Source organism: Anas acuta, chromosome 3 (genome assembly GCF_963932015.1).
Source record: "Anas acuta chromosome 3, bAnaAcu1.1, whole genome shotgun sequence".
In the NCBI taxonomy this organism is placed as follows: Eukaryota; Metazoa; Chordata; class Aves; order Anseriformes; family Anatidae; genus Anas; species Anas acuta.
Window position 1 is genome coordinate 70,531,604 of NC_088981.1, and position 14,189 is coordinate 70,545,792.

The following is a 14,189-nucleotide window of genomic DNA, read 5'->3' on the forward strand; positions in this document are numbered from 1 at the left end:
TTTAAAATGGTATGGAAGGTGATTCTTAGTAAATTTGTTGCTCTGTAACATGCAGACTCTTAATAGTCAACTTAAAAGCCAAGGTCAAGGTTTTCAGAAATGGCACTTACTTCAGGGGACCGCATTTTTCTGAGTGTCTAGTCTGTGATGTCATTAAGGACCTGATTTTTGGAGGTGAAGAACTTAGTATCACCAGCAAATTAGGCTCTTTTCCAGGTATCTCTTGCTGGCTCTACCCCACTAAAGGAAAGCATCCAAAAGCCCTTCACATCTTTAAACACGGTGCCAGGTATTCTGAAAATTTGAGTGAGCTTTTTGTCCAGCTGATTTGTTTTTAGGGTTGCCTTTTTTTTCTGTCAATGAGCAATATGCCAGTGCAGTGCCAAGTAAATGTACACAAATGTGTACATTTTTAAACGCTGCTAGCTGTTGCACACGGAGAATAGATACAAACCTCACACTGTGTTTGTTTTTTTTTTCTCTCTCTCTCCCTTCCCCAGGTTTCGAGTGGCTATCTGGTTGTGGCTTTTGTTTATGTGACTGAATTTGTTGGCATTAAAGCACGAACCTGGGCTTCTATGCATGTCCATGCTTTTTTTGCTATAGGAATTATGGTTGTGGCACTCGTGGGATTTTTGGTTCGGACCTGGTGGGTCTATCAGATATTTCTCTCCATAGCAACTCTTCCCTTTGTTTTGTGCTGCTGGATGCTCCCAGAAACACCTTTTTGGCTCCTGTCAGAGGGAAGATACGAAGATGCACAAAAAGTAATCAATACAATGGCAAGATGGAACAAAGTAAGCACTCCCTGCAAAGTGGCTGAACTGTACTCAGTCCAACACGATGGTCCAGTCAGTGGCAGCACAGGTGACAATGACGCGCCCTCAGCCAAGAAGCACAACATCTTAGATCTATTTTGTAACTGGTACATTGCAAGAAGGACCATCACAGTCTGGCTGGTCTGGTTCACTGGGAGCCTGGGGTACTACGTCTTCTCCCTGAGTTCTGTCAATCTAGGAGGCAATGAATATTTAAATCTGTTTCTCATAGGTAAATATTTTTTGTACTTTATGTTGTTTCTGACAGAACTAGAACATGAATTTCAGAAATGTCTAGAGATTTGATGGCTATTTTTTAAACTTTATTCCTTCAATTATGGACTTTGATAAAAAAATTCATGTTAACTGTTCATAAAGCTGATTAACACAGGAAGTATATAATTCACGCCTCATTTCACTGTTTCTGAAAAAAAAACCACAATCGAGAATGTGTTGGCATACAAAATTCTTCTCTCTCTCTTTGTGATTGTAAAACCATGTTCTATTTTTCTCCTCTTTGCCCTGCAAGCATCCAGCAGATTCATGCAAAAGCCAGGGGCAGCAGATCAGCGACACAAAATTCATACTGTTCTGTGAGAAGCACAAACTAGGAAACGACAGAAAAAGTTACTGCTATAGTCATGTGCAGTCATAACATACGACATCAGTCAGTCCAGAAAATAGAATCACAGTACTCAAAAGCAATAATAATTTCAGTTTTCTCAGCAATGTATTTTTAATTTAGTCAGGGTGTTCTTTCGGTCTGCCTGTAATCGTCCTATGGTGTGTTAGTTGTTTATAAAGGCTTCTTGGTGCATTCAAGGCCTGATCTGAAGCTCATTAAGATCAGTGGAAATATCCCATTGACTTCAGAAGACTTAAAATAGGGCACATAGCTGTGAGTCAGCAGAGGATTAAGTCATGTGCTTTGTTTTATGCGATCCAGTGCTCTCAGTGAAGTGCATGCGACTGTCCAGGTACATCAGCACGCAGGAGGACTGGGACTCTCTGGAGTTCAATTTGGGCTGTCATGTTTTGTTGGATATTGTTAGACTGGTGTGGTGAAGAGTGGATGAGTGGATAATTAAATTGCTGTGATGGAGTGCAGTGTGTAAATCATTGTACCCACCTCTTCCACAAATATTTTAGCAGACTGGCATACAGTGACTAGCTGCCTCTTCGTTTACCGATACCAACCTCAAAGATTGTTTCCCAATATTATCGGTGCATCAACACAGTACACGTGCTCAGTAGAGGCATGCAGCATATTTGTTCTTATATTCTTCCCTGTCATTACACCAGACATAGGAGCATTCTTCGTGAGCAAGTTGGTTTAAAACATGTCCAGACAGACATGGGCTCAATATAATTTTTCTAGGGGCAAACCGTGCTTAAACAGCATTTGTGAACAGTTCTCACCAAATGCCACTCCCTTATGGCTGCAGAAATTTTTCCACGGAAAGAGACATAAGGAAGAGAAAATCTGTGTACACGTGGGATATTGTAAGCAGCTGCCCTCTCTTCAAAGAGAGCCTTGCTGTTTTCTGTAATTTTCCACCCCAAAGAGACTTGGAGTTTCTCTGTGCTGTAAAACCTGCTCCACTTGTCCTTCTTCACCCCCCACTACCATATCCTAGGCTGTGTTTTCTGATGCCTGTTGCCATTTCTGTGACCAAACGAACTGCCCAACACGTTGATTACCTCTAGATTTGACGTACTCATGACATGTAAGGTCAAGCTAACTTCCTAGATTAAATGAATCCCCATAAAGAATGGGGAATATAAAATGAATATGTGTAATCATGATTTAAACCCGAATAATTTCATACTGACAGGTGCTGTGGAGTTGCCTTGCTATATCATTGCTTGCATTGGGATGGACAAACTGGGAAGGAGAAACACACTCATTCCGTTCCTTATTTTAAGTGCACTGATCTGTGTTTTAATTATGTTCATACCTCAGGTTAGTCACATACTGTTGAAAGTGTTCCTATAGTAGACATTTATTTTATAGAACCCTAAGTCTGTAGATGCAGCTGCTCTTGCTAAATGACACGGCTGATTAAAGGCTTTTTTAAAAACGCGGCTGTCAGTCAAGGATAGACTTCTGTATTTTCAGACAGACTTCATGCTATCATTGCTGAAGTCAGATGTAAAATGTTCCTAGGGCTTCAGTGAACCAGGACTGGTAAAGTTTTATGGACATTAAATTACCTTTTGAAACCAATTTTTAAAAAAGCAAGCAATAAATACTGCTTTGTGTTTAAAGAAGAGTCACATCTTTTGAAGGATTTAATTCACATTTGAAACAATGATGTTTTCTGGTTATTTATTTATTTGTGATCTCTTTCAATAGGATTTTAATGTACTAATTATCTTGGCAAATATGGCTGGAAAATTTTCAATAGGTGTGGCATTTGGCCTTATATACCTCTACACAGCAGAACTGTACCCAACAATTGTAAGGTAAGAATTTTTGCCAGGCAGGTATTTTTTATTGTTTTGTTGTTATTTCAGTTTTTTACACTCTTGGGCCATATCCAGCAGCTCTTGACATTAATGGCAGGATAGGATGAGTTCCTTTGCTGCTTCAGAGTTGTCTAATATTTGACTGTACTGTAAATTTTTAGTTATTTTTCATTTCCATGTGCATTGATTGCTTTCACTGAGGAAAGAGAATACTCCGTATTTTCTTATATGTTAGTTATACCTTTCTTAAAAGTTCTCATTCATCTCATAGTCTATGCTGAATGCTGATTGTATTTTTAATCATTATAGAAGTAGCTGAATTTCACTACAAACAACCTAAAATTACATTGGCGTAGCAATAGCTTCCTAGTATAATTTCATGTTATCCTACTGATGTGATAAGTGTCTATGCATTTCTGATTTTTTGCTGTATCTGCCAGAATTCTTAACAAATATTTGTTTCGTGTATAGATCACTTGCTGTTGGAAGCGGGAGCATGATGTGCCGTGTAGGCAGTGTGGTTGCTCCTTTCTGTGTGTATTTGAGAAGTGTTTGGATTTTCATGCCACTTGTAAGTATTTATTTCAATGGTAAATGTTTCTCCTATTGAAAAAGTATGTATGTTACTTTTTTTTCAGGACAAGAGGCTGAACTTTTCTTTTGAAGTTGAATGCACTGTTCTTATTGTAAATTTTAGGTCTCATAGTTTAGTAACTTCTTATTGTTAAAAAAAAATGCAGCTAAAGCAGAATGGAGACACTGAATCACTGAAATCTGAGAAGTTGCTAGGATGCACAAACATATGTATGCACTGAATCCTAGTATAAATTTGACATATAAATATATTCCACACAATGATACTTTATTTCCCATATAGTATTTGAGAGGTGTCTCGGTCCACACTTCTTTACTCTGCAGGCCTAGCAGTTCTTGACCATGCTCATAACTTACTCTTACCCTTTTTCAAAGGCATGGTTTTTCCGTTCATGGAATTCACTGTGGTGGCTATCTTTTCTTAATATTCTTCTTTAATCTTTTCCCTGGCTTCCCTGTGATACTTTTGGAGCAGCTTTCCAATAGATGAAGAATTACTCTGCTTGGTCTTCAGATCTGTCCCATAGCTCCTTTTTTGCATTTTTCATTTACATGAACCAAAGAAAACAATATAAGAGATGGAAAAAGAGAGACAAATGGTATATTAATGAGATTAATGGTGACTTTGGCAAAGAAAAGAACCTTGGATTCATTAGGCACACCCTAACATAGATGATTTCCAGATCATATTACTATTGGATCCTTATATCCAATTGCCCCAGCAAAAGACGGGTAGGACCATTTCTTCATGGATCTTGGGCATTTGTTCTGCATTATGCAGCTTCAAACCAGTTTTGGACAAAATATTTTTCCTGCTCACAAATATTAATATAATATAATATAATATAATATAATATAATATAATATAATATAATATATTCCTGCTCACAAATGAGTTTTATTTCTTCATTACATTCCCATTGTGAGGCATTTGCTGCTTAGAAATCTTGCATCTATTCAATCACTTTTTTTTTCTTGAAGGATAATTTATGCCCATATATGCAAAAATACAAACAATTACAAAGCTTACATTAAAGATCAAAGTGGAAAAGAGCTTATTAATGGTTTAAAAATAGTCTGAGTTCTTTCAAAAGCCCTTAGAATTCACTGTGACTAGCACATCAACGTTATATATAGATTATACATGTCAGAAGGTGAAAATGTAGTGGAATGTGTCTTTGGCCTAGATTCTTACACTAATTTTGTCTACCACATTGGAATTTCCTGAAAAAATGGCATTTTGTCCTTTTGATTTTGCAACTATAAAATCTTAAATTATAGATGCTAGAGATCAGTCTGAGAGTAGTCTTAGGAACTTGTTTTGTTAGTTAGATTAATTACTTTCGTTTGCTTTGGATGAAAATTACTAAGATGAAGCAGACCACAAATTTATTTATTCTTCAAGCTCCTAAAAACTGTTTTCTTTCTTAGTAATGCCTCCATACTAACCAGGATAGCATCCCAGAAACGACACAGAAAACAACATTAGCACAACAGAGCAGCCATGGGAGAACATTCTCTTTCTCTAGTCAATGTTTTTCCTTTACTAGCTGAGATAAGCTTTATCTGTGCAGAAGAGCTGCAGTCAAACGCAGATGATGAATGTCCAAACATGCCGGAGAACAGTGCAAATGGCAGTATAAACAGAGGAATTATTTCAGCTATGAGCAACTCTCAGAGTACAAAAAGTGTCCATAGTATTTGTAGAACTGTGTAGTAGTTAACTGTGAATATATTTTCATTATTAGCTCCTACTATAAAGCATTTGTCAGTTTATTAAGTAGGCTTGTCTGAGGTTGGAGCACAGCTTGCCAAGTCTCAGGTAACGTAAGTGTTTTGGAATGAAAGTGAAATGAAATGGATTACATTTCTGAGTAAACTGATCTGCATCACGCTGACCTATTGTGTACACCACACACTGTCGAGCAGTTAATACTACAATTTGTTTGACAGCCTGCCTCACGTACAGTTGAGCCACCTGCAAGTAATGCAAGCATCTCATTTGAATGCCTATAAATCTTGAATAACTTGCTAAATATGTTTTTCATGTGACAACTTTCTAGAAAACTTACACAAAGGCAGTTGTTCTATGTATAAACTTTGTGTTTATTGGCTGTTCAGAACATAAAGTATAAATAAAAAATAACTCCACTGAGGTCAGTAAAGTTACGTGAATACAAAGCCTAAATCTAATATCAGTGGTTTTCAGGACAAAATTTAACCTTTTCTCTTCTGTTGTTGAAGTAGGGATTTTGTAAATAAGATCACTTTTTTAGATTGGTCCTGAGCAATCAGATGTGGTGGATATAAATATATTTGATTGGCAGACTAGAAAAATAATTTGTTCTCAGAAGTAAAAGTGTTATTTTGTAGGAATATTTAATGCAAATTATCTCTCTTTCTAGTCCAAGTACATTAAGTTCTGGCCTTATACCAGTGTGAAATTAAAATTGTTGCTCCAGGCAGGGTGGAAGACATGAAAAATGGTGGCAAATCTTTTTTGAAGTTACTCATGATAGGTGTTAGAAGCTGCTGACTTCACTGAAGTGTTGGGAATAATTTGAAAGTTTGATAAAGCAGAAAGTCAGATTTCAATTTAAGACCCTGAAAAAAGCAATGAATTAAATAGGTATAGCTGTCACATAAACTTTGATGAATATTTTGCACACTAGTACATTTTGATCCATAAACATTTAGCTTCTTAGCTATATCAGAAAAACATTTTCTGATGCTGAATTATATATGGAAAATATTACACACATACATAATGTATACATTTGTTATGAACAAAGGGCTAAATTCTGTCCAATGCCTTGTGAAGAAGGATGCCAAGTCTGCTAAAGATCTAAAGTCTGCTGCTTAACTGAATGTAATGTCATGGGTAAGTTTAGATACTGCTCCTAAAAAAAAAAATAAATGCTGTTTGAAAAGTCCATTCATTAACAAACTGTGACTTAATTGTTTCATATTTTGTCTTTCATAGGAAGTGTTGGAAAATTCTTTATAAAGCCAGGGAGAAGGGAAACACAGGGAATAAGTCTGTTTGCAGCAGCTTTCACAATGAAAAAAATAATTAAAAAAAAAAAAAAAAAAAAAAAAAAAAAAAAACTAAAATATGGTGGTGGAATACAGAAAAGAATAGAGCTGAGATTAAAAGGCAGGAGAGGTAGTGTGCAGGCATCCAGGACAGTGGGAGTTCGCAGGGGAAAAAGAAGTAGTTTCATAAGGAAGGGAAACATGAGAAGAATGTAGAATGTCTGAAAAGCTAACTGGAACAGAGAAGACACATACTCAAAGCACAGAGTGTTGCTTTAACCTTGCTGTCGGGTGTCAATAATAACCCCATTCTCATAAACTCAAAATGTATGGGTATCCAAATAAATTAGTAATGGTTAAGTTTCAATGTCCTTAATATTCCTCAATATTCTCAATTATAATCTTATGACAGCCTAAAGGAAGTACATAAGAGAGGTTAGTGTGGAATAGCTGACAGGTTGCAATTCATCCTGTCTTAACCACGGCAGAAGATAAATCTTAACAGGAGAGTTCTGTCACTCAGAGGTGAGACTTTAATGGTTTGAACTATGTTTATAAATATCACTCCTGCCATGTATATATGTCTGCAGTCTGCAAGGATTTCCCTCTCTTTGTCACTCAGTACCATTTCCTCTGGTCCTATTACTGTTGAACAGAGTGAATTCTGCTTCTCAAAAGCTTGCTTGAAACAAGCTGTCCCCTTAACTCAGGGGGAAGGAAAACCAGGATGGTGCATTTGCATGAAAACAGCTCTGTTCAAGGTCACAATGGAGAACTCCAATTTTAAAGCTGCTTTCTGACCTGAGGAGAAAATCCCACTTAGATGCAGATGGTAGCTGGCTGGTTCAAGCACTGTGTGAGGGACACAAGCACAGTAATTCCAAATATCCCCTCTCACACTTGGAAGGCGAGTATTAAACAAACAGGACAGCCCTGAGAATTAGGGCAAGATAAAGATAATACAGTATCAAAGTACACAGTCATGAAATGGAAAAACACTGAGGCCAGGCATGATGTATTGTGTGGAAGCATTTGAATCAAGAGAGATTTGGATCATTTATCATCTAAGATTGGAAGAATGTCAGGGTTTTAATGCCTGCTCTGTACTGCAGAGGAGGAAAGTGAAAATTGTTCTCACTGAACAAGACACAGAAATGCAAGGGAAGAAGAGAGAGTCCTGGAGCATGTGCATGCTTCTGCATCTGCCCCACATGGTCCTGGGCCTTGCTCCATCACGCTGAAGCATGCTCTCGTTGAGGTAGCTTGTACACCATGGACAAATCCAAGAGGTAGCCACAGCACACGTTGCCTACACCCCTATAGGATCTTTGATGTCAATTCAGCAAGTTATTCCTGTTGAGAGCTACATTATCTGCTGAAGTGCTCTCCTGAACTGGGATGTACACTTACGTAGCTCCAGTCTGTACTGAGAAATTCTGGTCTGGCTGCAAACAGGAGGAGTGGGTGCGCAAGTACAAGGGGAGAGGTTCAAGAGCTAGAGTAAGAATTGAGGTTGCAGGTGGCAGGGATATTTCAGGGATTTGTCTCAGAACATGCATGTAAAGATAACTGTATGCAACCCTAGAATCCATTCATGCATACCGGGTAGTAGAAATACCAAATGAAAATATACGTATTCTCTTTTCTCAAACAGAATTATTCCTCCTTGCACTGTATTGATCCCTTATGGAACAAAACACTTCACTTTTTCTTCATTAATTCTGCTGCATATCTTTCATTTGCAAAACGACAGCAAAAAAAAACAAAAGTATTTTGACTGTATACTATATTCTATATTTCACTGTATACTGTATCCTATACAGTATACAGTCAGCATTTAGACTTATGATCTTTACATTACTGTTCCTTGAGTTTTATATTGTGTACTCTCAAGCAAAAGCAAAGATGTGCATAACTTGAAAGACGTTTCTACCCTTACAGCTACTTTTTGTTTATTCTAGTTGCTCGTTGGAATCATGGCTCTGCTGAGTGGAATATTAACAATAATGCTACCAGAAACTCTTGGAAAACCGTTGACTAATACTTTGGAGGAAGCTACAGAAATAGGAAGAAACGAGAAAAGCTGTTCAGAAAAGACTCCTCCAGCACAGAGTGGTGCAACATTAGAAAAGATAGAGATGTGTGGTCCAGAAACAGTTAGCCCTGAGAAATAAAGCAAGAACAAAATAGCTGTTCCCAATTTTAACAGTTAAATAACTTATAAGATCATTTTATTCAAGAAATGTGACTGTTCTATACTACCTGTGCCTTTTAATTTGTAACCAGTCTTGCTTTTTCAGTAGAGCAAATATATGAATCCTTTTCCACGTGACTGAGGTGCTGCAGAAAATTTGATGAGATTTCTAGATCACTTCTCAAACTTGCCTAGGCCTTAGGAAACCTATCCGACTTGCTGTGACCCGTTGGAATTATTACTCTAAATTTTGGAACCCACCTGATTGTCTGTATGTAAAAACAGGCCAATTCCTTGCTTCACATTTTCTGCAGTTACACTTGTAAACCCACCACAACGCGCCTTGTCCACTCTTGTCCTTTTGTAGTTGACAGCTACAGATTTGAGACTTCAAAACACGGTGAACTCAAACACACAGTTATAGTTCTAGAGAGAAGCCTTAGCATTGCATCAAGTCATACCAATAATTTCAAAGTTAAACTAATTTCTTTTTTTTTTCAAATTTGCTACTAGAGAAGCTGCCATTTCTAACAAAGAGAAGTATTCTGTGGAACAGCTTCTGACTGAAAAATTAAGTTTGCAAAATGTGCAAATAGTTTGTATACTGTTCATTCTGTTGAATGGCAAATGTATTTTTATTAGGCTTAGAAAAAAATATTCACTGGGTTTATTGCTGTTTTAGTAAATTCTTTTTAGTTTAGGTAAAACTAAAATGCCTGATGCTTTTGAAAGTCTTACTCATTCCAGGTGGTTATTTCAGTGCACCCCTTCTCGCTTAGTTCAGCTCAGGTCTAGCATCAGATTCTTTCTGGGGTTTAAGAACAACACCAGCAACTTTGCCACATGCCTCTTCTTAGTCCTCAGTGGAACAGAGCAAGTGGCACATGAGCCTTATTCAGGCTCTCTGCACAGAGGTGAACTTAATTATTGATGACAGATTAGTAGACATGGTATCTGCACACCATTTGTATCAGACTCCATACACTTGTATTGAGTCTGTATTGAGTCTTGTATTGAGTCTGTAGCTCCATTTTAACTTACAGTACACCAAATCAGTTGTGAAAATACAAATTAAAAAAAATGGTAGCTTGAGATACCGAGTTACCAGTTACTCTGGCAGTTTTTGTCCAGGTGTCTGTAGATGTCCCACTGTGGTTACACCTCATGTGTGTGTCAACACTCACATGCAGGTGCAGCGACCATGCCTTGTGACTGTGGACCATAGAAAACTGATAGAAAAAGCTGATAGGAAAGCATCATTCTGGCTGCTAGTTTTATGGATTTCTGTCCCAGCTTTCTTTTTTTTTTTTGGTCTACCTCCAGACCTGAGAGTTTATTCTTTGCTTGTGAGTCTGTAGCCTCTTGGCCACCCTTGTTTGAGGGGTTTGCCATGGGAAGCTTCTGCATGTTGGGGTTCAGACAGCTTGGCTTGTGTGAGCCCTGCCACCCCTGGTTTGAAAACAGAATTCTTCTCATCTTAGGCACCTACTCATATGCTAGCTGACACGATCTCATCAAAACACGTCTTGCCCTGTTTACTTCTTTGACATGTACCCTAAATTCAGACATCTAAATTACTATAGATAAATATTCTATGTGCTGTATTGTTCATGTTTTTCTGTTATATCTGCAGAGGCATATTAGTTTTAGTGACTTCTGAAACCAAAATAATGATTTATATCCCCTTGTAAAATATTTTTTTCTTCACTGCACTGTCCTGGAGTGGAAGTAGCATTTTTGGTACTGGACTTAGGATTTGATCCTATACTATGTGAGGACTAACATGCTTTGAAGCCCAGCAAAAGTCAGGCAGTTTAAATTTAGGGTGTTTCTGGGTGATAAGTAAAGCAGAAGGGGTGTTTACTCTCCCTTCAGTTATGTGAGTGTCCCGGTATCTGCAGAGAAAACTTCAGAAGAGAACTGCATAGAATAAATACTATGGCTTCTGTCCAGATATATTTTGCTCAGCAAAAGTATGTGCTTAACCTTACCCATGTGAGTAATCCCGTCATTATTCGGAGGAGCACTTGAAAACACCCTTTGATGGCTCCGAATAGGATTACTCACACGCTGTGGCTTTCTGTTTTGCCGAGGAGCAGACCCAGTACTCTTCCACTGCTTCCAGATCCCCCCGCCCTGCTTCCCAGAGCAGAACAAACGTCCTTATCTGCAGGATCTGTTGCCAAACCCTGCCTCAAACAAGGGCTTAACCACACCAAAGAATGTCATGCAATATCCCTAGCAGGGAATGAAACTGATACTGTCTGGCATTACAACCGCTGTCCCGTCAGAGCTCCAAGCAATTGCATTATTTTGGGGTTCTTTCACATGATCCTTTTTTTTTTTCATATGTGGTCCTATCTTAAACTCCTCAGTCTGGAGTACTGGGGGCAGTACAGTGTGTTTGAACAAGGAACAAGTAATCTGTCTGCTTTGTTAGCTGCAGAATAACTCATCTGGGGGTCACACTAAGTACAGTTACATGTTCTTGTGACCTGAGGGATTCAGGACCAGGTCATCTGTCATTGGTATGCGTGAGGTAGAGAATAAGAAAAATAGAGAAGTCTTAAATGTGTGATGACACCGAGTAATCCTTACAGGCTATGATTTTAATTATGACTCTCAAACACAGTGCAGCTTGATAGTTTTTAACCCTTAAGGCCAGTTCATCCTGTCACTGAAGTCAGTTGGTATTCGATCTTTGATTAAGTGAGACCCAAATTTCCCTAACCCAATGATCCCATATATATATATCTTACATATTTCCCCTGGAAATAAAATGTTAATCGTTCTCCTGGTACACTTTTGTTACTTTATGCATGACCAGCTCTGAGGGTGCTCTGGGGTATCCTTTTCTTTCAGTTGAGGAAGCATATTACAGTAAGAAAGGAAATAGCATGTGTGTATATGTACCGGCAGAATTTCTGTTTACTTGCTTGCATTTTCCACGTGGAGAAGAATGTTTAACACTGGTCATACATTATAAATGTAGCATAGGCAGAGCGAGTTGATTTACTTCTCTTAAATATTCACAGATGATCTAAATCCTCTCAGAGGAGAGCACTGGGTTTGAGAACAAATGCTTCTGAGTTCCTTGGGGGCATATTTTCTTCTCATGGCTCATGAAAAGAATTCATTTTCATCTTTTTTTTTTTTTATCTGAGTCCTTCAGTTCTTTTATGTTTGTATTTGTCATCTCTGTCTGAGTGCAAATTTATTGTGCTGGTCAATGGCTCTGGAGATATATAATGGTTTTATGAGATATTGGATTAGAATTCTTATCTGTCTTAATTGCTGGTCATTATTGGAACAATAATAATTTGTTTTATCCTAAAATTGATATAATATTTTATTAAACAGTCTTTCAATTTTTTAGGCACATACTTTCTGAGTTAAAAATAGGAATAAGAGCAATTATCATGAATTTAATGATATCTAAAGGAAAGGATTAAGGAAATGTATTTGCTATTTTGAATCTGTATTTTAAAACTATGTGAAAAGATTTGTTTTCTACTTTACTAGCTGACGTGATTTTCAATTTAAGAAAATTTTAACCATGTAGAAAAAAAAAAAAAAAGCTCTGCAAACTATGTGCACTCTGTGTTGAACGCTTTGAGAGTGTCTGACCAAGGGAGCAAACCCTGCCTGGGGGCTGAGGGGTTTTGGGTAACAGCTCTGTGGAAACCCAGGACGGTCTGGCACCCCCGCTCTGGGCGAAAAGGGGTGGAGGTCTCACTGGCATCCTCCTGCATCTCTCCCGGTTTATTTTTACCAACTCCTTACGTGCAGTCACTCAGGAAGCCTCCAGAGCGGGGGGCTGAGCAACACGCAAGGCCTTTGCGTGTGCCTTTCACTAGGGCTTATGAAATGCAAGGTCGCATGTACTGTGGAGGCACAATGCCAGAACGGCATTTGGGGCTGCTAAAAGGAGAGTCTGGATTCATCCTCTGCACTTGCACAAATGTATCTTAAAGATGCTTGCCTGAATCCCACAAGAGATTCATAGAAAATAAAGTAAATTCAAAGATTAAGAAGAAAATAGTGAGTGTAGACAAAAGAACAAGTTTTTGCTATCAAGGGAAATGCAATCAAGCTGTATTACATTACTTCATCCCTTGTGAAGAAGAATTAGAGCACATAAAAAATGCTAACCTGCCCATTTTGTACCAGGCTGTGTACCAGATGAAGTGTGCCTTTTGGAAACACGGGAGAAGCAGGTATTCTTGGGGAAGAGTTTATTTGCCCAGACTATGTGGGTTTAATGCAATATACGTGACTAATGAGTTTTTAAATGTGTATTTATTATCTGCAGCCACATGCAATAATAAAGACAAGCACATTATTTAATCGTTACACCCGTATGTAATTTAATCAACTTCTGACACTCACCAGCTCTCCGTTTGGTGCACACTCCTGGCAGGAGCTGGGCTGGCGCTCTGGTGTTTCATGGACACCCCTCCTGCCACAAAACCTGTGTCATTCTTTTAGGCCCAGCTGGGGCAGTAGTCTCTAGGACAAATTCAGTAGTGACTCTCAAATTAGTGCAGTTTGCACCAAGATTTTATTAATCTTATTTATTCTGATCAAGTTACAGCCGTCACTTGGCTTTATCGTGCATATTTTTGATGGCTTTGTATGTCCCTGCCAGGTGATTTAGGTTCTTCCCTGAAGGTAACCATAGAGAATGATTCTGTTAAGAGAAACGATATGCAGGAGATGAGGAAAAACAATAAGAACAGCTCACTGAAAGCCTGTTCAAATATTTGCTTGCTAAAGATGAGACATCTGAATAATCTCTGATACTGATTGCAAGAGAACAGAGTTCAATGATGCTGAGAAAAAATCAAGCCTAAAAATGGGAAAGTATCCTTTGCTTATTATATCTGATATATTAATCTGACTGCAAAGAGGTTTGGACACAAAACCAGCTCTTTCAAATAAATTACTAGCCTAGGTTTATGGATAACCAGAAGCAGTGAGGAATCACTTCCCCACCTAGTGACAGATCAACTCTCCTTCTGCATTCCTGTCTGACCCAGGCTCGGATGCTGCTCGGGTGCTAGTTGCAGTGCTCACAG

At 38.3% G+C, this 14,189-nt stretch overlaps 1 protein-coding gene across 1 annotated transcript in view; it reads left to right on the plus strand.

The window, feature by feature from the left end:
• Window positions 1-13,464, plus strand: part of SLC22A16 (solute carrier family 22 member 16) — a 33,924-nt gene extending 20,460 nt beyond the window's left edge. Inside the window, exons 4-8 of the mRNA XM_068677712.1 lie at window positions 501-1,050; window positions 2,654-2,781; window positions 3,175-3,284; window positions 3,759-3,858; window positions 8,879-13,464. Coding sequence (XP_068533813.1) covers window positions 501-1,050; window positions 2,654-2,781; window positions 3,175-3,284; window positions 3,759-3,858; window positions 8,879-9,091 — 1,101 coding nt within the window. The 3' untranslated portion in view covers window positions 9,092-13,464. The remainder of the gene's footprint in view (window positions 1-500; window positions 1,051-2,653; window positions 2,782-3,174; window positions 3,285-3,758; window positions 3,859-8,878) is intronic.
• Window positions 13,465-14,189: the final 725 nt, after the last annotated feature.